Genomic DNA, 27547 nt, shown 5'->3' on the forward strand with positions numbered 1-27547 from the left:
TAGAACATAAAACCTTTCTCTCTCAGAACATGTTAGTAGTGTATAGTTCAGTAAAGAGTGGAAAGGACTCCAGAAGCCCTCCCTGAACCATGGTTAACTGATGCTACACTCAGTCTCATGGAGGCCTATTGCAACCTATATCTGTATCTTGAAGTGTATTCCCTATTTCTTCAGTAAATATTTCAATTGCACATTTCAATTTCACTTTCGTATTTAATTTTACATTAAGTTCTTCAATGGATTTGCAGTTGGTTGTCCTGTTACTTGAAAAGTAGGGATCTATTTTCAATCTCCTATGCATGAATATCTAGTTTCTTAGCAGTGTTTTTTGATAAATGCTATTATTTCAACATGTATATTTAGTGTTTTTGTTATAAATCACATGGCTCAAGCCACACTGGCAGATATTTTGGTCTTCTAATTCATTAATCTACATGACTGAGTATGATCTTAATCCATTCATGAATTCAATTTAAAAGAATGTTGTTAAGAATCTTTAAATCTGTTCATTGGGAAAGTGATCTATTGTAGTGTTCCTTTATTTAGTTCCTGTTTATTCTCAGTAGCCTTGTAATTCTAGCTTCACTGAATGAGTTCAATAGTTTTCCTTACCTTTCTAGTTTAGAAAACAGTTTGAGGAACATTGATGTTAGCTCTTCGTTAAATGCTTTGTAGAGTTGATATGAAATCCTTCTCATGGCCTTTTTTGTTAGGAGACTTTTTTCTGCTTTAATCTCATTGTTTGTTCTTGATTTTTTTTATTAACTTGAGTATTTCTTATATACATTTCTTCCTTTTTATTAACTTGAGTATTTCTTTTTTTTTTATTAACTTGAGTATTTCTTATATACATTTCGAGTGTTATTCCCTTTCCTGGTTTCCGGGCAAACATCCCCCTCCCCCTCCCCTTCTTTGTGGGTGTTCCCCTCCCCATCCTCCCCCCCTTGTCGCCCTCCCCCCAACAATCTAGTTCACTGGGGGTTCAGTCTTAGCAGGACCCAGGGCTTCCCCTTCCACTGGTGCTCTTACTAGGATATTCATTGCTACCTATGAGGTCAGAGTCCAGGGTCAGTCCATGTATAGTATTTAGGTAGTGGCTTAGTCCCTGGAAGCTCTGGTTGCTTGGCATTGTTGTACATATGGGGTCTGGAGCCCCTTCAAGCTCTTCCAGTTCTTTCTCTGATTCCTTCAACGGGGGTCCTATTCTCAGTTCAGTGGTTTGCTGCTGGCATACGCCTCTGTGTTTGCTGTATTCTGGCTGTGTCTCTCGGGAGAGATCTACATCCGGCTCCTGTCGGCCTGCACTTCTTTGCTTCATCCATCTTGTCTAATTGGATGGCTGTATATGCATGGGCCACATGTGGGGCAGGCTCTGAATGGGTGTTCCTTCTGTGTCTGTTTTAATCTTTGCCTCTCTATTCCCTGCCAAGGGTATTCTTGTTCCCCTTTTAAAGAAGGAGTGAAGCATTCACATTTTGATCATCCGTCTTGAGTTTCATTTGTTCTAGGCATCTAGGGTAATTCAAGCATTTGGGCTAATAGCCAATTATCAATGAGTGCATACCATGTGTGTTTTTCTGTGATTGGGTTACCTCACTCAGGATGATATTTTCCAGTTCCAACCATTCGCCTACGAATTTCATAAAGTCATTGTTTTTGATAGCTGAGTAATATTCCATTGTGTAGATGTACCACATTTTCTGTATCCATTCCTCTGTTGAAGGGCATCTGGGTTCTTTCCAGCTTCTGGCTATTATAAATAAGGCTGCGATGAACATAGTGGAGCACGTGACTTTTTTATATGTTGGGGCATCTTTTGGGTATATGCCCAAGAGAGGTATAGCTGGATCCTCAGGCAGTTCAATGTCCAATTTTCTGAGGAACCTCCAGTCTGATTTCCAGAATGGTTGTACCAGTCTGCAAACCCACCAACAATGGAGGAGTGTTCCTCTTTCTCTGCATCCTCGCCAGCATCTGCTGTCACCTGAGTTTTTGACCTTAGAGTATACATGGACTGACCCTGGACTCTGACCTCATAGGTAGCAATGAATATCCTAGTAAGATCACCAGTGGAAGGGGAAGCCCTTGGTCCTGCTAAGACTGAACCCCCAGTGAACTAGATTGTTGGGGGGAGGGCGGCAATGGGGGGGTAGGATGGGGAGGGGAACGCCCATAAAGAAGGGGAGGGGGAGGGATTAGGGGGATGTTTGCCCGGAAACTGGGAAAGGGAATAACACTCAAAATGTAAATAAGAAACACTCAAGTTAATAAAAAAATAGAAGAGAAGAAAAAGAAAATAAACAAGATAGATAATCGCTTAGCCAGACTAACCAGAGGGCACAGAGAAAGTATCCAATTAACAAAGTCAGAAATGAAAAGGGAGACATAGCAACAAAAACCGAGAAAATTAAAAAGAAATCATCAGATCCTACTAATAAAGCCTGTACTCAACAAACTCAAGACCCAACAAAGAAAGAGAACTTCAGACCAATTTGTCTTATAAATATCAACACAAAAATACTCAATAAAGGGGTTGGGGATTTAGCTCAGTGGTAGAGCGCTTGCCTAGGAAGTGCAAGGCCCTGGGTTCAGTCCCCAGCTCCGAAAAAAAATACTCAATAAAATGCTCACAAACCAAATCCAAAAACACATCAAAACAATCATCCATCATGATCAAGTAGACTTCAGCCCAGGGATGGAGGGATAGTTCAATATAAGGAAATCTATCAACATAATATACTATATAAACAAACTCAAAGAAAAGTCCACATGATCATCTAATTAGATGCTGAGAAAGCATTTGACAAAATTCTACACCCCTTCATGTTAAAAGTATTGCAAAGGTCAGGAATACACCTATGGTCACTTGATCTTTGACAAAGGGACTAATATCCTCCAGTGGAAAAAAGAGCATTTTCAACAAATGGTGGTGGTTCAACTGGAGTTCAGCATGTTGAAGAATGCAAGAAGCATGTTCAAGACCCATACCTAAACATAGTAAAAGCAATATACAGCAAACCAGTAGTCAACATCAAACTAAATGTAGAAAAACTTGAACCAGTCCCACTAAATTCAGTGACTAAACAGTGCTGCCCACTTTCTTCCTACCTGTTCAACACAGTACTCAAACTCCTAGCCAGAACAACCAGACAATAAAAGGAGTCAAACAAATTGGAAAGAAAGAAGTCAAAATATTACTATTTGTAGCTGAAATGAGAAAATACTTAAGTGATCCCAATATTTCTACCAGAGAACTCCTAAATCTGATAAACAACTTCAGCAAAGTAGCTGGATATAAAACTCACTCAAACAAATCAGTAGCTTTCCTCTATTCAAAGGATAAACAGGTTAGAAAGAGCAATTTACAAATTCATTTGTAATAGCAAAGAACCCAGGATAGAAAAACTTATCCTTAACTATAAAAGAATTTCTGACGGAATCACTATCCTTGGCCTCAGGCTATATTCATGAGCAACTGTGATAAATACTGTATGATATTGATACAGAGACAGACAGGTAGATGAATGGAATAGAACTGAAGACCTAGAAATGAACCCAAACACCTATGGTCACTTGATCTTTGACAAAGGAACTAATATCATCCAGTGGAAAAAAGATAGCATTTTCAACAAATGGGGCTGATTCAACTGGAGTTCAGCATGTTGAAGAATGCAAATTTTCCCATTCTTATCGCCCTGTACCAAGTTCAAGTACAAATGGATCAAGGACCTCCACATAAAACAAGATACACTCAAACTAATAGATGAAATTATGGGGAAGAGCCTCAAACACGTGGGCACTGGGGAAATTTTTCTGAAGAGAACACTAATGGCTTATGCTCTAAGATTAAGAATCAACAAATGGTGCTTCACAAAATTGCAAAGCTTCTGTAAGACAAAGGACAAAATAGGACAAAACGTCAATCAATATATTGTGAAAAGACCAATCCTATATCCAATAGAGGGTTAATATACAAAATATACAAATAACTCAAGAAGTTAGATGCCAGAGAATCAAACAACCCTATTTAAAAAACAGGGCACAAAGCTAAACAGAGAATTCTCAACTGAGGAATTTTGAATGGCTGAGAAAGAAATGCTCAACATCCTTAGTCATCATGGAAATGCAAATCAAAACAACATTGAGATTCCACCTCACACGGGTAAAAATGGTTAAGATCAAAAACTCAGGTGACCACAGTTGCAGTCGAGGATGTGGAGAAGTGGAACACTCCTCCATTGTTGGTGGTATTGCAAGCTGGTACAAACACTCTGGAAATCAGTCTTGAGATTCCTCAGAACGTTGGATATAGTACTACCTGAGGAGTACTACCAGCTATATCACTCCTGGGCATATACCCAAAATATGCTCCAACATATAACAAGGATACATTCTCCACTATGTTCATAGCAGCCTTATTTATAATGGTCAGAAGCTGGAAAGAACCCAGATGCCCTTCAACAGAGGAATTGATACAGAAAATGTGGTATATCTACACAATGGTGCACTACTCAGATATGAAAAACAATGACTTCATAAAATTCATAGGTAAATGGATGGAACTAGAAAATACCATCCTGAGCGAGGTAACCCAATCAGAAAACACACACATACACACATGCACACGCACACACACACACACACACACACACACACACACACACACACACACACGGTATGCACCACTGATAAATGGATAACAGCCCAAAATCTTGGATTACCCAAGAAACAATCCACAGAGCACATGAAGTTCAAAAAGAAGGATGACCAAAGTGAGGATGCTTCAGTCTTTCTTAGAAGCGGGGGGGGGGGGGGCAAAAATATTCATAGTAGGAAATACGAAGGCAAATTTTGGAGCAGAGACTGAAGGAAAGACCATCCAGAGACTGCCCCACCTGGGGATCCAGCCCATATACAGCCACCAAACCCAGACAATATTGCTGATGCCAAGAAGTGCATGATGACAGGAGCCTGATATAGCTGTCTCCTGAGAGGCTCTGCCAAAGCATGACAAATACAGAGGCCGATGCTCACAGCCAACCATTGAAGGGAGAATGTTGTCCCCATTGGAGGAGTTAGAGAAAAGATTGAAAGAGCTGAAGGGGTTTGTAACCCCATAACAACAACAATACCAACCAACCAGAGCTCCCATGGACTAATCCACCATCCAAATAGTGCACATGGACAGTCTAATGGCTCCAGCTGCATATGTAGCAGAGGATGGCCTTCTTGGGTACCAATGGGAAGAGAAGCCCTTGGTCCTGCCAAGTCCGTACCCCACCTCCAGTGTAGGGGAATGTCAGGTTGGGGAAGCAGGGAAGGGTAGGTGAATGGTTGTGGGAACACCCTCATAGAAGAAGGAGGGGGGGGTTGTGATAAGGCATTTATGGATGGGAAACAGGGCAAGAAGATAACATTTGAAATGTAAATTAAAAAGTCCAATAAAAAAGAATTGTTTACACAATCTTAAAATAAGAGATTCTTGGTTTAAGCATTAAAATGTCATGTCCAGATTAAAACAAGATTTGAGGGCAGAGAAATCAGCATTTGAATAACACAAGGGTAAACTTCACACAGTGTGTAAAAACATGCCTACATAAGAACTACTGATATCCACCCTAGAAAAATGGTACATAATTGGTGCCCAACTTTTGTTACATGGATAAATGAAAGCATAATCAGGTAACAATGTATAAAATAACATTACAACTTTTAGTTTGTCTACATTACATAAAACTATCAACTTTGTCCTTCTCTAATTTCTTAGAACCATCAGCTTCCTTCTTTTTGCACATTTTCATCCACATCTTATTTAGTCTAAGTCTTATTGAATTGTAAAGGTACAAACAATTAATCCTGTTTTCTATCTACTTTTTTAATGTCAAAAAGTGGTATAAAAATTATTCTTTTTTTCTTTCTCATGACAGAAATTCCTGTCTTTTTCCTTCAATTCATTTTATAGAGGATGACCATTAATGTTGAATATTTTTCTCTGCTTTTAACAATGGCATTTTACCATCACACAGTATTTCAAACTCTTTTCAGTTTATTGAAACTTTTATTTTATAAACTCTTATTTTATATACCTCACTACAGCATTTAGCACGAGTTTCTTCTACCCAATCTATATTGTACCTAATTATTTATACTGTGTCTATTCCTATTTGTGTGATCAAGTGTCCTGGTTTTCCAGGGTCTGTCTGATTTTCCTGGTATAGTCCTGGTTTTCAGTTTGCAAGCTTGTGGAACATCTTAATGTACACAGGCACTCTCAGCCCTCCCTTCAAAAACTCAAAATTCTGAAGCAAGGGGATCAAGGGTTCAAAACTACCCTGGGGTACACAATGAAATTCTGATTCAAAGACAAGTACCAAAAAAAAAATAACATTAAATGTTTAGCATCTAGAAAAGACTTGGTATGACAAAAATATATGTTTAGCTTATTACTAGCTTTAGTCTTTTATATTAAGTCACTCATTTTTAAAATTTTATTTATTTATACACTGTAGCTGTCTTCAGACACACCACAAGAAGGCATTGGAACCCATTACACATGGTTGTGAGCCACCATGTAATTGCTGGTAATTGAACTCAGGACCTCTGGAAGAACAGTCACTCCTCTTAACCGCTGAGCCATCTGTCCACCCAAGTCACTCATCTTAAGAAGTCTTTTCCATCTGCTTGTTGTCTTTTCTTATTTGCTTTCATTACTTCCTCTTTTTTACTTTAGGAAAAAGATATACAAGTACTTTGCACTGGATATTTCTACTTCCTCTTCTACAGCTAATTGTCTCAGGCTGTCAACCAGTCCAATGAATACTCCTTATTACAAATCTGTCTTTGCCTCTACTGAATCATCTTCTTCCTTTTGAATTCCTCACCAGTAGTTCTGAACTCCTTATATTTGCCTTCTCACGATATTCCATTTTTATTTCTGTTTATTAAATACTATTGTGTAGGCATTCGCTATATATTAGGTGAAGGAGAAAATGATGCTTAATTTTTTTTCCTACTGACTCTATGTCTTACTACTAAAACGAAGTCTACATCTTCAAGATGCCTCATATACAATGCCAATCCTCATCTTAGTATGATTGTAATATTAGGCTTTACTAATTTTATCTTTCATATACACATGAGACTTTCTGGATCCAAAGCAGATTTTTTTATTGCCTTACAATAAATAAATAGTCCTACTTCCTTCTCGTTCTTTCATAATGACATCCCCCAGGGAAACATGGTAAATGGTGATAAAGACCTTTCCATGTGAGTACTTAGTTGCTCTATAGGCAAGAGACCAAAGATTATAAAGGAGGAACCAGCTGTCCTCATCTCCAAACGAATCTCCCTGGAAACATAATAGGCCTGAATCTAACTCTAATGTTCAAGGAGTTAGCTCAGTGCACCACATGTCTCAGTTTTTACAGCCCAGAATTTGTTTTGAGTCTGGGCTTCATATTTTCTAGTTATAAGCACCTAGAGATCTAGGTCTTTGTCTTTGGATTTTTTTTCCTGACAACTGGAAATTTAGTCTAGCAGTCTCCCAACTAAAGCCTTAACCATTTGTCCTTCTCAGATCAGAGAAATTTGCGAAATTAACCAGACAGATGGTATACATCTCATTTGCATGGGATGGGAAAGTTCTCAGCAGGCTAGAACTATTAGAGGTACATAGAGTAGTCCAAGAAATTTTATTTCCTCACCCTTAGTTGAATCGTATCCAGGATTCACTCATCTACTCAATGTGAAAACTATGAGTGCTTCTTGCTCCTTCTGCATAGATGCACTGCCTAAACACTGTCCTACTGTGTCTGCGTTTTCTCCTTGTGTTCCGGCCCCGGGTTTCATCCTCACACACTTGCATTCTTCTAGTTGGCTCCAGTTAGTTTTCTTTCAAATTCTTCTCAGATTTATGTTCCATAGAGGAGCTGCCATCTTATCTATGGCAATACATTCTATGACTCCCATACGAATAACTTAAACTGTATAGACTGTGCTATTTCTTATACATGTCCAACTATGATAAATATGAGTTATAAATTATGCACTTAGTGATAATTTACTCTAGATTGTAGCGACTTCTGCATACTTTCTTTCAATTCCCTTATTAAGATGAGAATCTTTAGAGATGGAGAGGTGGTTCACTAGTTATATTACTAGTCACTAGTGCAATTAGGTTTGTTTTCTAATCCCTCACAACCACCTAACAGGGGATCTAATACTTTCGTCTACCTTGCACAAGCACCTTCACATATGTGGCACACATGTGCACACTCAGATGCAAATGAAAATAAAAGATGAGAAATTTCGCCATTTCACTTAAAGAAAATACTTTATAGTTTTTCTTTGAATTATCTAAATTGTTAGTACCACATCTCATACTCTTTGGAGCTTATAGGATATTTGAACTCAAGCACTGTGGTATCATGACAGTCAATCACAATTTATTTTGTAATTTTCCATTGTGGTCAGCACGGATGACCAAAAATAATTAAATATGTGGAATATGCAACTGGAGATAAGGGAAGACTACTCTCTTCATTTCGTGTATATTTTTGTTTACATTTCTCATTTGCTTGTTTTGGAGGAGGGATCTCATGTAACCAAAGCTGTCCTCCAACTAGCTCTGCTACAGATGATAATCATGAACATATAATCCTACTGCCTCTATCAGCTGTGTGTTGGAATTAAAAGACATGTGCCAACATGTGTGACAAGTTAGTGCTGGGAATCAAACATAGAACTTCATATACACATTTTATCAACAGTGCCATATCCCTAGTCATGTGGGATATCTTTTTCTTTTCTTCCTTTATTTATGTACATATATATTTGTAGATATAACATGCTTAGTCTATGTAATGTTACTTGCATTTTGAGGACTGACCACTTAATATAGGATAACCAGTTGGTATGTTCTTTCCTTGGAGAAGACTATTTCTTCTACTCTAGGTATTCCTTTGTGTTGTTCCTTGTGTAGGTCCAAAACCTCTTGGTCTTTTCTCCCAAACACTTGACATTTCTATCTGTGTCATCCTTGCTCAGTTACTGTTAGGGTAGTAATAGTGGTAAAAATGTTATGGCTATAGCTTCTGACATTATTAGGAGGTGCAATCTTCATGCAAACTCCCTGAACCTCTACATCTTACTATATTTCTGCCCCATCTTCACAATGCTCTCTAACCTTAAGGGCAGGAGTTGTTTTTGTAGATGTAGCCATTGGAGCTGTGCTCCACAACTCTGCATTTTGATTTGTTTTCTGTGATGGTTTCCATCTATTGCAAAGAGAGGCTTCCCTGAAAAAGAGTAAGGACTATATTTATATATGGGAATAAGGATAGCTATTTAGATTATAGTTATGGATTATGCTGGTTTAGAAAGGTGTAGTTTTCAGTTCTCTGTGATCCATGAGTTCACTAGAACTGAGGAGTTGGCTACATTTCCAATACCAGTCGGGATTTTCCTCTTGTTCAGTGGGTCTTAAGTGCAAGTAGAGTACTGCCAGTTGCCACCAAATCATAAGTGCTATGACCACTCCCTTAAGGTTATCATCTCATTCTGGTCTTCGTTGTGGTTCATAGACTGAGCTAGGAAGAACTGTTGTTTGCCTCCCTTTGTTGTAAGCTTGAAAATATTCTTCTAGTACTGCCAATGCTATTTCTCAGAAAGGGGTCTTTCAGGTCACTTCCAACCCTGGGGACTAAGTGCCCTTTGTTTGAACTGCTGTGTGTTTGAACTAATGGGGACTTAATATTTTACCACTCATTCAGGGCAACCAAGGGCAATAGAAATAGCCTGTAAAGTTTGTTGATTCCCTTAGACAACCCTGGCCAACAACTCAAAAGATGGATTCTCATGACTAGTGCTGGGGGTTTTATTAGATTAGCTTTGGTTTTTGGAGAGAGCAGTTTTAGCCCGTGCATGCCTGTGTGTGTGCATGCCTCTGTGTGTGTGTGTGTGTGTGTGTGTGTGTGTGTGTGTGTGTGTGTGTGTGTGTTTGGGTAGATAAATAATAGTATAGATTCCTTAGATAAATAATAGTATGACTCCTTGGAAGTTTTTCAGACGCTTCTACTGTCACTTTACCCATGCCTCCTTCCTTCTTCTGTAATTATCTCTCTCCCCTTCCCTAATTAGAGCCTCATCTTTTTTCTCATTGCTTTTACCATGTTACTTTTACCCTGCCTAAATGCAAATGTATCCATGTCACTTCCCTGCCTAAATTTTTCAAAGCTCATAATTACTTACAAATACTGCCTAAGCTTTTCAAGAGTCTGATGCCAAAATTCTGCTTCAAATATCTACTGTATTTCTATATATTAACAGCTACTCACTTTAACTCTGTTAACAGTCTTTCCTTAATCCTAACTTTCTAGGAGGCAAACCTGTTTGGAGATAGTTATACATACTATATGATGTTATGCCCTGTCTCTGTATGTGCACATTTCTCTTCTTTGAATGCCCTCTAATAATTCTTCTCTGACTAACTCATGTTTATGCTTTAGAACTCAATGTACTGAAAATCTTCTAGAAATCTTTCCCAGATTTTATTGAACTGATTTATATTTTTAGCTCTTCTTGATATACTACAACTTCATAAATAGAGGTACCAATTTAGACTTAACTTTTTGCTTCTAGTCTGTAACGTAACTTACACACAGAAGTTTAGTGGAGGGAGCCATTATTCTTTTTATAATTAGCAAAGCCACTATCATGAAATACTTCAAGTAGACAGACAAAGAGATAAATTGCTTATATTAGTGAAAGTTGGATTATACAAAATACAACATTACAAAAGTATATCCACATACATATACAGATAAAATATATGCATACATATATAATGGCAAATACATAAACAAAAACATATATGTAGAAATCAAATGAAATGTTATAGGTAGAACCAGACTTCTGTGTACGTAAATAATCATCTACTCAGTGTGATTTCAAGGACACAAGACTAGTTCATAATATAGAAATTTCTTCTGCATGTACAAGTTGAATCCAAATAGTTTGTTATTTTTATTCAGATACCTTACCTCTCTCCTGAATCATAAATAACTTTGACAGATCAATTATTTTATAAAGTAGCAAGCTCAGGATTCTTTTAAATGGTGAGCATCATTAAGATTTTACCAACAAATATACTACAGTTCTAAGGTACTTTTGTATCAGAGTGCTATGTCTCAAATTTAAAGGAAAGCATTGCTAATTTTTCCCATTGATATAAGAGGGCTTAAACTCAGTTGATGGCATTGCTAAAGTAAAATACAATTGAAAATATTTTATAATTAAACCTTATGTCATAATAATAATATTAATCAGCCATATCATTGCAAATGTGATACTTAATTTCTGTTATTAACATGATCATCTAAGATATCATAGAATCTGGGTCAGCAACTATTTTTTATTTTTGAATATTAATTTATGCATTATTATGTGCCTCATTGGATTACATATGACTTTAGAGTTTTCACTCAAATTCTACAATGTTTCTTTCATATTCTTTTATGCTTTCATTCTTTCATTTTGTTGTATTTGTTTGTTTAGGGACATCCCAGGGCCAGAATTCAACCTAAGAGAATCCTGCATTTCATCTTTGGGCATGTTTCTTTCCTGTGCTAGGCATTTTTCTTTTTTCTTTTGATCCAATATCTTCTTGAAGGCAAAACTGATTCATTTTTCTCCTATCTTAATTTCTTGTAACAGAAACTATATATTAAAGATTAAAATTGTCAACCACCCTGACTAGTTAACTAAGTTGTCTGAAGGATTAGGTCTATTCATTTATTGAAAGGTATTCGAAATCCCTGTATCCATAATAGTTCCAAAATATATTTTTTTTCAGGAAAGTCACAATATAAAATATAATGGGTAGTTTTGTTTTTTTAAATATTGATCATTTCAATAGCTGAATTTGGAGACACTAGTTTACTCATCATCAAACATTTTAACAGAATTATCAGTTGAATTTGTTGTATATTTCAATCAGGTCTAAATTTCTCCACCTGACAGTGAATATTTTTCAATGTGTACCAGACATTATTGTTTTGGGAATATTTAAATCTTTATTAACCAGGATAGGGTATTACAATATATACTTTGTGATTTTATCTTGATATCTGCTAGTCAGGTCATATAAACAAAATGAACTTATCTTAATATTAACACACCACCTGTCTTGAAAGCTCCCCAGCTTCCCCCAGAAAGAAATTAGCGAACCCAGTGGTTTGTTCATTAACATTGAGACCCAGGTAGCCCTTCTTATCATTTTATGACTTCCAGTTTATAAATAAAGGAGAGAGAAATTGACTGGGGAGTTACATAAACAAGTTCCGAGCACCCAGGATTAATTTTGAGGAGCATTCCACAAGCCAAATAAGTATTTCTTTTCATCTCATTTCACAGGCCTTCAAGAGGGAATTGAAAACTAAAGAACCTGTAATCATGAGTACTCTGGAGACTGTGAGAATATTTCTGACAGAGCAGCCTTTGGAAGGACTAGAGAAACTCTACCAGGAGCCCAGAGGTAATTGAATGTGGAACTGTAATAACATATTGATAGAAGGCTCAGTGACGAGAGCACAGCCCGTCCATGCTTGCTGCCAGAGTTTGTATAGCTCCCCTAATTCTGGGTTAAACAGAATCAATTCAAATTAAATGTAGGTGTTGAAAAAGAATACAGAATCACAAACCACCATGCACAATCCTGTTTTCGGTCATAAAAAAAGCAATCAATGATCACTTATTTGAATATTTAGAAAATAGTAAACAAAGGAGCTTATCTGTGAAAAGGCATTCTATTGTTACAGAGACTGCAAGCTAATTTTCCATTTAGGCTGACTGAAATAAATTAGAACTGGTCAGCACGTGCTAACATTTTTCTCTCTGAAAGTTCAAATGAATCTTGATTTATCTGATTGACAGAAAGTAGAACAGACTCTCTAAGGAAGACAGTTTAGCTGTGCTTGACTATATCAAAATTTATGCCAAAGTGTAAAAGAGCCATTAATCAGTAAGTTGGCCTCTTGTTAATCTATATCCCCTTCCTTTCTTCTGGTCTGACCTTTTCAACAATGTTTTCTTTTTAAACAAAAATGGATTTGGCCTTAAACCTTGTCATATTGCCAATTTAGAGCTGCCTCCTGAAGAAAGAGCTCAGAATGTCACTCGGCTCCTACGAAAGCAGGCTGAAGAGGTCAACACTGAATGGGACAAATTGAACCTGCACTCAGCTGATTGGCAGCGAAAAATAGATGAGGCTCTTGAAAGACTGCAGGAACTTCAGGAAGCTGCCGATGAACTGGACCTCAAGTTGCGCCAAGCTGAAGTGATCAAGGGATCCTGGCAGCCAGTGGGAGATCTCCTCATTGACTCTCTCCAAGATCACCTTGAAAAAGTCAAGGTACTGTGTGCTCTGCTTTGTTCCATAATACTTTGAGAGCCCCAAAAGAGTGCTCATCTGAGGCCTATAAAAGCCTTAGAAAGAAAGCCTTTTGTCCTTATTTGAAAGTCTCTCACACAGGGTTTCCTCCAAGAAAAGTCAATGATGTAATCATTTGTCCTTCTTTGGTGATTAAAAAAATGCAATATTAAGGAGTCTCATTAGCATGATAGGTAGTGCTTCAGGCTCATAAAATGAAATATTAAAAAGTAATTTTGATTTTGGCAATTAGGAAATTAATTTCTTGTAAGCAGATGAAGTTGGTTTGGTTGTCTTTTATGGAATTTCTGATTGGTGTGTGTGCGCGTGTGTGTGTGTGTGTGTTGCTTAGTATCAGAACAAAATAAAAATATACTTACCAAAACCAGAAGCCCCAATTTGTGACTTTATCCTTAATAATAATACAGCTAACCTGAAATGAAAATCATGTATTCTCCAGGCCTTATGCTTTCTAATTGCAAGCTAATAACAGCTTTACATTCAGCACTGTTCCCTCCTACATTTTCATTTTTGTATACTATTGCTATTGTCCTGCAAAATGTTCCTTATTAATCTCCCTTTTCAACCATTGTCTCTTTAAGATTCCTATTATATTTTACTCACATAGATGACCTACTCACTTCCATTGACTAGTCAATGTGTGTGGCATATTATGAACACTGCCTTTTAAAATATTGTGTAAATGAATTAATAATTCCATTACTGACATTTCTGTATCACTCCAACCTTTCCCATTTTAAGATAAAACTCCTTACAAGATATAATAAAGTCAATCTAAGTAAGATAGCTATCTCTCTTCTTCCTATCTCTGGCTTTACTACTATGTTTCAATGACTCACATGCAGATAATCCAGTATCCTTATCCTACGCTACCCAAACTGTTCATAATTTCTCATTACTGCCTACCACCTATTTTTCCATCCATCTGAATGACAACAAATCTGATATTCTAAAGTTTTGGTAGTGATAGCCTACCAAATTAAATTTATTATCTAAAATTGATTATGATAAAGGGGAAGCATCTTTAAAGCCATCATTTCCATTTTGTATTTAGCTTATCAATATTAACCTTTGCATGCCTGATGCTCTAAAGGATTCCCAAGTAGTAGCCAGTTCAGCTAGCTACCTAGAAGACCATTTGGTATACCATACACCTCAGATCCCTAGGTGTGCTTTCAGAAAACTCTCCTCCTTTCTCCATTTCTCCTTTCTCTGTTTTAAAGATCCACTGCTGTTTTAAAAGTTGTTACTTGTGTCACTACAAAATACATGCTTCTGATGGGTTTCTGATAGTGTTATTTCATTAGTTAATGGGCCCTTTGAAAATTGGGAAATGGGGGTTGGGGATTTAGCTCAGTGGTAGAGCGCTTGCCTAGCAAACGCAAGGCCCTGGGTTCAGTCCCCAGCTCTGAAAAAAAAAAAGAAAAAGGAAAATTGGGAAATGGATAGCCACTAAATCCTTGTACTGTATGGAAATGTTAGCTGATCATCTTCATGGTGATAAATATTATAAATGAACATGAAAAATGTCAGGTTTATATTGGCTATGTGAGTCACTAAGAGAATCCTGGTGTCACAAATAAAGCCATAAGAATACATACTAAAATAAAAGTTGCTTTTCAAATACCTTTTGATTTTCAAAATCCATAATTACTGTTGCTTCCCAAGCATTTTAAGGGTACAGTTCTAACTACTCACCTTGCAGGAATAACTTGAACAGTTACTTGACTGCATAGGTATTTTATTTTCTTGTAAAGGGAAATAAAAATACCTGAACCACTAGGTCATCTGGGTAGATATGCAAGAGGAACCTGCAGAGAGTTTTAGAAAGTCGTATAGCTGGAGGGCATATTTAACCTAATGTTTTGTATGTGCTGAGCTACATTAACCTTTTAAGTAAGTGAAAGGAGAGGGGAAAGGAGAGATGAGGGAAAATACGTATGTAAAGATTGATTGATTGATTGATTGATTGGCCAATTTATTCAGAGTCTCACTCTAGTTATCCAGCCTGCCCTTTAACAAAAGCTGGGATTGAACTAGTAATTTTGAACTCAAGCTCTATGAACGATCCCAAAGTGAAACTGGTTAGGGATCATTGGAGTTTTCTTGCTTTAATAAACCATTGTTTCCTCCACTTATGGAGAACTATGCCCTTAGCTTACTTGATTTCACTGTTTGCTTTTCTTTCCTTCATGTTAAAGATGAACTGAGACACTAATACATGCTGCCAATACACACATTCAGCTACAACGTTAAACAGACTATTGCATCTACCTCCAACTAACCCTGCATGCTTTCATTTGGATATTTCTGAATTTGTTATTTCTATCTGTATACATTTTGCTTTTGCTTATACAAACTTCTAACATGTTACTGGAGAAGTCCAAGGCAGAAATTCTGTGAGTATTCCTATAAATCACTTTTAATGTGATATTTTTATTAAACCTTCTTGATATTTTAACTGAGTATGATCTCTTGGTATGGGAAGTGGATTAGAGAGTATATTGAAGCCACTAAACCATTGGTATTGATGTTCTCTTGTTCTGTCTTGTCTTGCTTTGAGATAGGATCATTCACTAAACCTGAAGCTCATCAATTGGCTAGACTAGATGTCCAGCTAGTTCCTAGACTCCACCAGACTCCACCCCACAGGGTTACAGGCATGCATTGCCATGTCAGGCTTTTATGTGGATGCAAAGAATCCAAACTCAGGTCCTCATATTTGTGTAGCAGGAGCTTTACATGTAGTTACCTTCCTGGTGACTGAATGCTATCTTTGCAATGAAGCAAAGATTTACTGCCTAGAATGGGATGGCTAATTTTATCGATAGGCTGCTGCAGTTCTATGTACTGCAAGTAAATGAAATACTTTACAGAGGCTTTTGTTGCTCTTGTTCTTGTTATGGTAAAAATGTATATTGAGCTTTTGATTAAAAAGATAAAGTAAACAAAATAAATAATCCTTCATAAAAGTAGATTAAATATGGAACCAATGCTTCTCGCATCAGTATAGAGCACATACTGGTATTGTTTCAAAGCACATAATTTGGCCTTTAAGATCTGAGAAATTTTCTATTAAAAGGCATATAATAATACAGGCTCACTGTACACTTTAAAAGTATCACAATGGAAAGGTCAGTCTTGGCTTTATTTGAGCTTAGAAACTAAAGTACAAATTACTCATCTTAAAAGTGCCTACCGAATTATTTGTTCAATGTGAAATTAATTGTAAGTTGGTGTTGTTAGGAGAGCTTATTACTTGTTCCCATCTTGTCCCTCTCACTTCCTGCTTTGTTTGTAAAGCTAAAAAAGCAAATTACTTATGACAACAATGTCAAATGCATTTCTTTACCCAAAGCATCTGAGTTTAGCTAGCACTGTGTATGTGTGTTTTTAAAGTCTCTGCCTCAACTTGGGCAAATAGAATCTTCGTTTACCATGCTATTCCCATCCTGTCTTTGAAACTTCTGAAAAGGCTGAACAGAGTAATTGTTTCAGACATCTGTTTAGCATACTTTGAAGTGCATATAAGTTCTTTTTCAGTTTCATTTGAACCCCAGCTGTCTTCACCAAAGTCTATAATCAATCTGAATTAAGTTGTCCTACTTCTCCTAATAAGTCTCTTATTAAGTTCTGCATCAACCTCTTAGGGAGACTTAAAAGCTAATTCATGTAGAATTGCCATTTTCTACTAATTCATTTGTCAGCTCTCCAAATTCCAGCAGAAACAATTGCAAAGACTATTAATTTGGCTCTTCATAAACAGCTTATATAAGTGTAGGATACGTTGGTACTAAGCAAACAATTTAAAACAGTGGGTGGGAGAAAATGAGTTGATGACATTTTCTTCTTTGACTGTTTCGTGGTGCCTTCAACTTCATAAGCATAAAGACATTGATTTAATAAGAGAAACATCCTTCTGCTTTTACTTTCATAAAGAAAATAATTACTGAGTAAGCCTTGCTTAACAAGAGGAAAGGGATTTACGACGGTTGGAAAAGGAACATGTTCTTTCCTTATTGAACTGATTTTAATTTGGACTTCTTTGTGTCCTTCTGATGAACTGTGATAAAAGAAGGAACTAGGATTGGTTGCCATTCTTATTGCACTCAATTGACATTGTAGAGCTACTCTTCTGTTCCAGGGACATTTAAGAGAACATGGATTAGCAAAATATTCAGCTGATAGGCTCATCTGTTATTATTCTACTGAAGACATGTTTAATTCGATAATAAAGATTTCTCCAAAGAATACCATCTTTCTTATTTGAAAACAGCATATCAAAATCTGATCCTTTAGTATGCCAATCCTGTTTACTGAGGATTTATTCCAGAAGCTTTGTATGTGCCTGATAATAATTACAAATCCTCAAGCATCTTAGATAATAAAATATTCAGAAATACTTAACTAATGCACTCTGAATTAAAGGATCTAAAACATAATTCATTCATAACATTTATACTGTGGTTAAAACCTATACCCAGAAAAGTCTTATCTCATTAGAGAATATGACCAATTTATTTCCTAGATTAGATTGAAGGCTGTATCTCAGTTTATCTGAGGATATTATTTGGCCTCAAGCTAAAGGAACAAGAATTTTGTTACCTTGTAAATATAGGTACATATCCTGTAGTATGTTAGCTAAAAACAGTTATAAAGGGTGTTATTCATTTTACTGAAATTCAAATTTCCAAAGAAAATGTAATCACCCAGCCATCATATATTTTTAATTCTCATTGATGACTATGAAAATGGTAACACATTTTGTGCTACAATCATGTTACTCTATTATCATAAATCAAATAAGAAATTATTTAAAAACTAGGAACCCAAGTAGCGGGCTTCTGTTTTATTCTTTTCATGTTCCACAATTTTCAAATTTTAACACTGACACAAATATTAGGCTTTATACCACCTTCTATTTACTAAGTTACTCATAATATTCATTCATTTGTTTTTGGTGAACCTGTTTTATGGATATCATTAGAATATATGTAGCTATAAACTAATATAACTGTCTTGCTTTAATGGTACCTAAGAAAATATATTTTCTTTCATAATAAGACATTTGTTATATTATAATAACATTTATAGTAGATATTCCTATTAAAGACATCTTTCAGAAGGACTGCTTCTAATACGTTTCTATTTCATTTCTCCCAACACTCAATGGGTAACCTAATAGTTCCTTCTTCCACCCACTTACTTCCTTTTGTTATGACCATAAAGTGTCTTTAATGGTTCCTGTATTATTTTTCAAGCTTCATGTCAGTTTCAAGCTCTTCGCTTAGACATTTTTGAACATGGAGAGCTTTGTTCCCAAAATCTTAAGTGCATCCACCTATAAATATGAAAGCATATTTTGAAACTCTGAAATGAAGAATTGCATCATTTGTGGAGAAATCATTTCTTCCCACAGCTTCATTCACTTACTGCACGTACACAATGAGTCAACTATTATTGTCACTTCAGATTTATCTTTTACACTTTCACCTGGTAATCATAATGCAAGATTTCCATGACTCTTTGTAATTTTAAATATGAATATGTATTCTTTAGGTCTTTTATTAACAGTCCCTTAATGACTTAAACTTCTATTCTAAGTTGAGTTCCCTGGAAGCAGGTCCCTGGAGATGAGGTCAAGGAACACAATATGTATAGAGGGTATCCTCTCTGGTGAAGCTGTATGGGAGTTAGGTGATGCATAACCGATGAGAAGAAAGTTGCAATCAAATATGAGAGCTCAGACAACACCTGGCTTTATGTCCTGGTCCCTGAGAGAGAGAGAGAGCTAGAACTAATTCACAGAGCAGAATTGCCTCTTTTTGATTTGTATCCCAAATACTGTACCCCCTTGCAGAGTTCCTTCAGTCTGCTTCACATCTGAGAGGGTAGCCCCCAATACTACCCAACTTAATGCTTCAAGTCCCTGAAGGATTATGTGCATCTTCTCCCACTGAGACTAGACATGGCAGGACCCTATTATATATGTGCTGAGGGCCTTGGACCAGCTTGTGTGTGCTCTTCAGTTGGTGGCTCAGTGTCTGGGAGCTCCCAGGGGTCCAGATTAGTTGACACTGTTAGTCTTTGTGTTGGATTTCCATCCCCTTCAGTTCCTTCAATACTTCCTCTAACTCTTCCACAAGGGTCCCCAAACTCCACCCAATGTTTTTTAGTGGGTATCCTCTTTGGTCTCAGTCCCAGTGGAGGGATAGGGACACCAACTCAACTGTAAAACTTCTGACCCAAAATTGGTCCTGTCGAAATAGAATGCAGGGACAAAGAGAAAAGAGATGGAAGGAATGACCAGCGCACTTAGAGACCTATCTTATGGGCAGGCACCAATCTCTCACACTATTAATGATGCTATGTTGTGCTTGCAGGCAGAAATCTAGCATGCCTGTCCTCTTAGAGGCTCTACCAAGCAGCTTACTAAAACAAAATCGCCACTTTGTACCCCAGCCAGTCACTGACTTTACCATAGCTAAGCTAATAAAAATGTGTCAGCTAGCTCTGAGGCGGTACAAACCCTTCTTTGTAGCAGTTTTCATAGTATCACTCCTATTTGTGGTGTTTTCAGCTAACAGTGTGTGTCACTGAGTACAAACTTGGGAAGAGATGTACACAGTTGACACATAGGCTCTGTTTCAACAAACTGTTGACCATGGTCCACCACGAGAAGAAGAATGTGCCCTAAATGGTTATTACCTAGCATATGGAACTCCCATCAGCAGTAGTCCCTGCCTTAGAGAAATCAGGAAGCAATGAGACATTAATAGTCAACCATCACAACAGCTTTGGGTTACACAGGCCACATCAAGTGTACAAGTAAAGTAGTATGGCCTAGTAATGTTTTTTAATATGATACACTTACTTGTAGTGATTTTTAACTAAACATCTATGTTTTTATTCTGTTATAAATAATATAGAGATGTTTCTCCCACTGTTTAAAAACATTGCCAAAATTAGTTATTTTGTATTTCTTATAATAAAAAAGTTACAGAAATATTATCTTGAAAAAAATTTATTGAACAATTTTAACAATATGTTGATGGTCATAAGTAATGCCGTTTGTTATTTTTTATTCATCATTACCTAGAACATTTAATACTAATGTAAGTACAGACATATGTCCTTTTGGAAAACTTGAAAATAGTACAGGTAGAAATAGTCATTTCACTCATGAACCTTGAAATAAACGATGATCTACGCATCTCTCAATCATTCTGGTAAAAGGCACTCAGTTCTTTATGCCCGCTTTCATATTGGCTTTTTAATGCTACGAGTACAAATAATGTTAGTGTTATTTCAATTGACCTATGATATAATTAAACTTTTTTAGTACCAAACACACATTGACGTTAAAATATACAATCCCATAATTTTTTATTTGTATAACTGTTTAATGATTTTAATGTTTAATGGCAACAATAAATTCTTCATATCATTTTCTGCCAAAAATACTGACTGAAGGCAAGTATGTTATAGTTTCTGAAATCTAGGGCACTCAGAGCAGTTGACACTGTTCAACAGTCTAAATAAGATCTGCTTGTTAGATATGAATAGCTGATAGCTTCCCTGGGAGTTCTTATACATGATAACTTACCTTGTCAACTTACTGAGGCACTTTATTCAGAATGGAGGGTGTATATTTTTATATAAAACTAAATGTATACATAGGGAGAAAATAAAAGAGCTACTGAGAGGGCTAAGAAGGAATCATAACTATGGTGATTGACAAAGAAGGATATTTTTTCCCAAAAGCAGTGTAACAGCAAACCATATTAAATACCAAGTACAGTGTTAGGGGTTTTTGCATAGGTGAGTGGTTTATAGGATAAATGTGATTTTAAGGTCTTTTAAATTGTTTTAAGATTAAATTAGAAACATTCAAAAACAAATTCTCTGTTATTTTGAAATCTTCAAGAATGAAGGATGTCTACATCAAAGTAATTTGAATTATGTTCAATGCAAATTGAAATAGTTGGGTGCTCATTCAATAACTCGGAGAGTAGAATCACCCACAGGAAAGCATTTAGAGAAACCTTGACTTTCAAATTGCTTTTAAAAATTGATCTACATATCGTTAGGCTTTTTGCTTCTAAACTTTATTATTTATTAAGTTTCCATGGTGTTTCCAGCCCCAAACTGTCAAATTCTCTTAATCAGAATGATTCTGGAACACTGCACAGTTAGATTTCTAGTTTCTTTTAAATAATTGATTTTCATGGAGAAAATATTTTCTTTGTTGTGTTCAGATCCTGCAAGTCCTTTATGAGACATAATTGTTTTCATAATTTTTGTTCTCTGCAATTCTGTATCATCATAGATTCAGTAAACTCATTTATAATTTTCCCTATCAAATATTCAAATTTTATCATCATGATCTTAATGTGACATGAGCAAATTAGTGAACAGAAGGAATTTAATTTATAGACAATCTATTAAAAATGATTAAAGCAAAAGTAAATAAGGGCCATTAGCACTATGCTGGTAGGGTTTTTGGAACCAATGTCAAACTGCCTCTCATTCTCTTTTATTTATTTATTTTCCTACTTTGAAGCAATTTAACCCAATTTGAAATTATACATTGCTGTTAAACTACAACATATTAAGTATAATTAGGTCATTTTCATTCAATTGCATTTAAGTCTTTTATCTGACTGTAATCAAGTAGGCTACTTGAAATGACATGTACCTGCCTCTCCCATATTTTCCTTCTTGGCTGTTGATATTCACATATTTCTAACAAGAGAAGGAACTATTTTGACCTACAAACTCACAACACCTGAACTGTCAAAAGAGTTATGTAGTGTTTTCTACTTGTCCAATATACTATAAAATTAGAAGAATGTCGGCTAAACTGTATGGGATCCCATTTCCTAGACAAAGAACTTCAGGCAATGGCTGGGAGTAAGAGAATTAGCCTCTCCCAGGTTGAGTCCTCTTACTGGTTGTTTACTGCAGAGCAGTCAGCTCTGAAACCATACACGCATAGACAACAAAATTTACTCAGAAAGACACACACACACACACACACACACACACACATACACATACACATACACACACATTTACATACATATATGTATGGAAAAATAATAATTGAAGAAAAAAATGCTGTCACTTGATAGTCAAGAAACATGAGAGGGTTTCAACTGTGGGAAACTGTGAGGAGATAGATGGAGGAAAGGAAGGGTGGATGTGGTATAATTCTATTTAAATTAAAAATCCTTCTTAAACATGGCCTAAGCAAATCATCAGCTGATCCTTTGTTCTTGTTAGTGTACAGTCATTTAGAAGGTTCTTAATATTTTGTTATAAAGGTTAAAAGAAGATATCCCTATGGCTACCTGAGTGACCAATTGAAAAAATGTTTGAATAAGCTCGATATGCATGACCAGTCTTAAGGGAGTCTCACCTGAATGACACAAAGCCTGATGAATTCTTAGTTAAAGAAATTTTTGAAGACATCAAATCATATTCATAATTGGAAGAAGATGACAAGGAAATGTATTAATATTTAAGCATAACAGCTTTTAGTTGAGTATCTACCACTATTTTAATAAGTATATCTGTCTGAATTTTTCTTAACAAATTTTGAATACATTCAATAGACAATTAACATTTAGACATTTGTGTAATGACTAATTGATTCATGACTTGCATGGATTGAACTGGGTATTATCATGATAGTAGTTGTCATAACAGACTAAACAAGATCTGAATTTTGATAATGTCTTAAGGTGAGGTTAGAGAAATCAAAGCCTCTTGTAAATGTGGGTCCTTCACTTACATGTTGAGAAAGAAGAAAAACTGGGAAAGCATTCAGTTCAACATACAAGTGTGTTCGTGGAAGCAGAGCTAACAGCTACTGGGAAACCTGTAGTGCGAGTGCTTACTCAGGTGTGACTACTTCAGACTCACTTTGCAGTCTCAGAGTATACTGAAATAAAAAGCAAGCATTATCATAACAAGTTTACCAATTTAACTTTTAAACATGGAGTTGTGAAGATTTGAATGAAGAAAATTCATTTTATGCTCATTTTATTTGACTTTAAGCGGTTGCCTCTCTTGCTTTATTGTTTCATTTGTAAGAAATTAGGCCATTTTGGAAAAGCTCAAAACACTAATTAAATTTAGGAGTTACAATAAGCTTAAAGTAAAAGTGAATATTGCAGAACATTTTATAATCCTTTTCATCCATTTTGCATATATTATTTTATCTCAATCCTTAGAAAATAGACATTTGTCTTCAGTTCATTTCTGCCTTAGCGTTTCTAAGTTGATAATACATTGAATGGAAAATCAAATTCACAAAAAAATCTGATTTGTTTCAATGGTAAATGCCTACCACATCAATCCAAAATTAAATGAAGATTGCCATTATAAAACAAAGTATAATATATTGTGCAAGAAACCCACAGCTGTAGATTCATCTAGTAATCATTATTCATACATGCAGAGGTAGTCTTTCCTTAATTTGCTTTAAGGATATAGAGCATATCTTTGTACTAGTTACATATGTAAACCTATGCATTACTTCACTTTTTGGTATTGTATTGGCAACAAGTTACATAGCTGTGCATACATTTTGACTTGGTGTTTGTTTCTTCATACACTTACATAACAATATAAATTGTTTTATGAAAAATATACATGATAATTATAACTATATAACCACTTATGTGTGGTTCTATCACCAATATCTGGAATATTTCTGTTCCAGATATATTCCATTGTACTTTTGGTATAAATATATATGCATAGAAGCACAGGGAAATGTATTTTCTTTAAATTTCCTAAGTCCATAGACTTGTTTATGAATAAACTGTTTCCAGTTGCCACCATCCTATTTCTGCCCAATGTTACTTTTTGCCTCTCTATTCAAACACTGTGTTGCCACTTCCTCCTCCTCTTTAGAATGGCTTTAAGCTATAATCATACCCAGGACATTTTGTAGATGATCATTCTCTCTTCAGAGGGACATGACTTTTCTGTTACTCCTTCTCTCTGAGTAACTTCAATCTCCTTATTCCTTCAGGGAGTCTCTCCTAATATGCCTCAGCATCTTGTTTTGCACTTTCTCGACCCTATGACACAATTTCTCCTAGCATGAATTCTTTATTTTTTTTAATTTTATCTTATGTGTATGAGTGGTTTTGCCTGTGTTTATGTCTCCAATATGTGCATACCTGGTATCTATGGAAAAGGCCAGAAGAGGGTATTGGATCCTCTAGAAGTCAAGTTGAAGATGGTTATTAGCCACTGTCTGGGTATTGAGAATCAAACCCAAGACCTTTGCAAAACCACCAACTTACCATAACTGCTGAGTCATCTCTCTACCCCTAAAATGTTTTATAATATCTCACTAAATTCTTTGTTTTATATGCTATGACTATGAGGCTATTAAGAGTCCCCATGTATAAATAGAATATACATAATGCATATATGTATAGGGCACAGCAGAAATAAAATGAGTGTTTTCAACTGAATTACTGATTACAGTGGACTATGGGACATACAGAGGGCATGCCTTTCATTCCCTTCTGCAGAAAGTTATATTGTCTACTCTGCAAAAGTGAGTTTAATGAATACTGATTACAATCATGCTTTAAGATAATGCCCAAAATTCACTTTTCCCACAATTCTTTGCTTCATAGTTTGAGTTACAAAAATTATGTTTAAAAACATGCATTATGGTTTTCTATCTATTGTTTAAAGTCTGAATGTTTATCTATTTGTCTATTACACACCCTTTGTTTTCCTGTGTCAGTTCCACATACCTAATTTCAGTGTTTAGCTCAAGAGACCTTACTGTGTATAGCTGAAGACTAAGGAAAGCTAGGTTATCCTGTAATAATGGGAAGAGTCAGCTCCAAAGACATGACTGTAGCCTGTGGCTCTGCAAGGAATGTACTTATCCTCTGCTTCATATAATATCCCTGACCTTATCCAAACGAGGGCTTGAGTGACTTTCTATTTCTGGTATTTCCAGTCACTATATTTAACTAGCCATATGTAGAATAAAAGAAAAAAGAATACATCAGATCTGCTCAACCCTCTTTAAAGCAATATTGACGTGCCTTTGTTCTTTTCCTTTCTGACACAAGACTGTTGCTTGGGAAATATTTGTAAGTGATCTTTGATATAATCTAATATTTAGTCATTTCTCAGATTATAGTGTTATTTGATTAAATAACACTTTATTTACTGGAAAGCACTAAAATGATCAAGAGCCAGGGAGAGATAGAGGGGAAATAACTGGGATGTGAGGAACCCACCAGCAGCAGAGGAGAAAAACCAGAGTCTCAACCAGCATGGAAAATCTCAGTCCTTATAAGTACCTCTTTGTACAAAGTAGAGAAAATCGTATTTTCTTTAAAGAAGACCACTCCTGACATACCCCAAAGATGCTCTACCATACCACAAGGACACTTGCTCAACTAAGTTCATAGCAACTTTATTCATAATAGTGAGAAACTGGAAACAGCCTAGGTGTCCCTCAACTGAAGAATGGATAAAGAAAGTGTGATACATTTACACAATAGAGTATTACTTAGTCATTAAAAACAAGGACATCGGGGTTGGGGATTTGGCTCAGTGGTAGAGCGCTTACCTAGGAAGCGCAAGGTCCTGGGTTCGGTCCCCAGCCCCGAAAAAAAAAAAAAACACAAGGACATCATAATATTTGCAGGCAAATGGATGGAATTAGAAAAGATCATCCTGTGATTGAAATATCCTGTGGGAAAAATGTGTACTGTTGCCTTCCCTTAATGTGCTTTTGGGTCTTGGGAAAGAACTGCTAGCAAATAAAAGGCAAGTAAACACTTATGTGGAAATTGAGGAGTGATTGGGGAAAGTGAGAAAACTCGGAACACTTATGTTAGGTCGAACAACCAATTATTTGCTATGGTGATAGCATTTAGGCAGGATCAAAAGGAAATAAATAGGAGCCAGCTAGACAACAGACCTGTTCAAGGCTAGTTGATATCTATGAGAAGACTCCTCGTTTCTGAGGAGAAAGGAAAGAGGGATACATGGTGGGGAGGAGATGGGAGCAGTAGGACTGGGAGGAGAGGAGGAAGGGGAAGCTGTGATCTGAATGTAAAGAAAATAAATAACTTGATGATAATAATAGTAACAACAACAATAATAACAATAAGCTTGGTGAGGTTTCAGAGCTCAGCATCTGTCAAGTTCTTGTTATAGTAGAAATATCAGATTTGCAGACCCACCTCAGAATACTGAATAAAAAACACTGAGTGCAACCCGTAGAGTCTGTGTTAACAAACCCTCATCATGATGATGTGCTTACTTGAAATCCTGGTGATAAACTAATATGTTGAGCCTTGTAGAGGAGTAAAGGAAAAGAACTGTATCTCTATTTAGCAACGACAGTGAAAAGAAATGTTATGAGGATTATGAATGTTTGCAAGGGCGAAAAGCTTACCAAATGGCAAGGTTTAGTTCAGTGTTAGAACCCAGGCCTAGCATGCATTAAGCTCTGGGTTCTATCCTAAGCCTCCAAAATAAAAGAACACAAGAGTGTGTTAAACAAAAAGCTAGCATCTGTTTAAAATAACTTCTAAATTTAAAGATGGATGTCCTTGTGGTTGATATTTTTAATAATATGTTTAATTTATTCATTGGAACTTGCATACACATGGGGTTTAAGAGATGCTTTCAGCAATTAAGAGCACTTGGTGCTCTTGCAGGGCCGCTCTTGCAGCTCACATCACCAGGTCCAGGACATCACATTTTTGGCCTCTGAGGGCACCTGTATACACACACGCACAGCTCACATCACCAGGTCCAGGACATCACATTTTTGGCCTCTGAGGGCACCTGTATGCACACGCGCATGCGCACGCGCGCGCGCGTGCGCACACACACACACACACACACACACACACACATTGAGAAAGATAAATTAGTTGAAAATTAATTGATAAATAATTTTAAAATTTAAAAATAAAATTTTATACATATATTCAATGTATATGGATCATATCCAACCCACTCTTTCTTCCAACTCCACTGAGTTACCTGCCCCAACACATCTGCCCAACTTACTGTCTTTGCTTTTTATAACCCACT

General features: G+C 36.2%; 1 protein-coding gene across 15 annotated transcripts in view; it reads left to right on the plus strand.

The window, feature by feature from the left end:
* Positions 1–27547, plus strand: part of Dmd (dystrophin) — a 2367748-nt gene that overhangs the window by 1934346 nt on the left and 405855 nt on the right. For all 15 annotated transcript variants that reach the window (XM_063279795.1, XM_063279798.1, XM_063279800.1 and 12 more), the window contains 2 exons: positions 12412–12532; positions 13140–13408. In XM_063279795.1, coding sequence (XP_063135865.1) covers positions 12412–12532; positions 13140–13408 — 390 coding nt within the window. The remainder of the gene's footprint in view (positions 1–12411; positions 12533–13139; positions 13409–27547) is intronic.

This window comes from Rattus norvegicus, chromosome X, assembly GCF_036323735.1.
Source record: "Rattus norvegicus strain BN/NHsdMcwi chromosome X, GRCr8, whole genome shotgun sequence".
In the NCBI taxonomy this organism is placed as follows: Eukaryota; Metazoa; Chordata; class Mammalia; order Rodentia; family Muridae; genus Rattus; species Rattus norvegicus.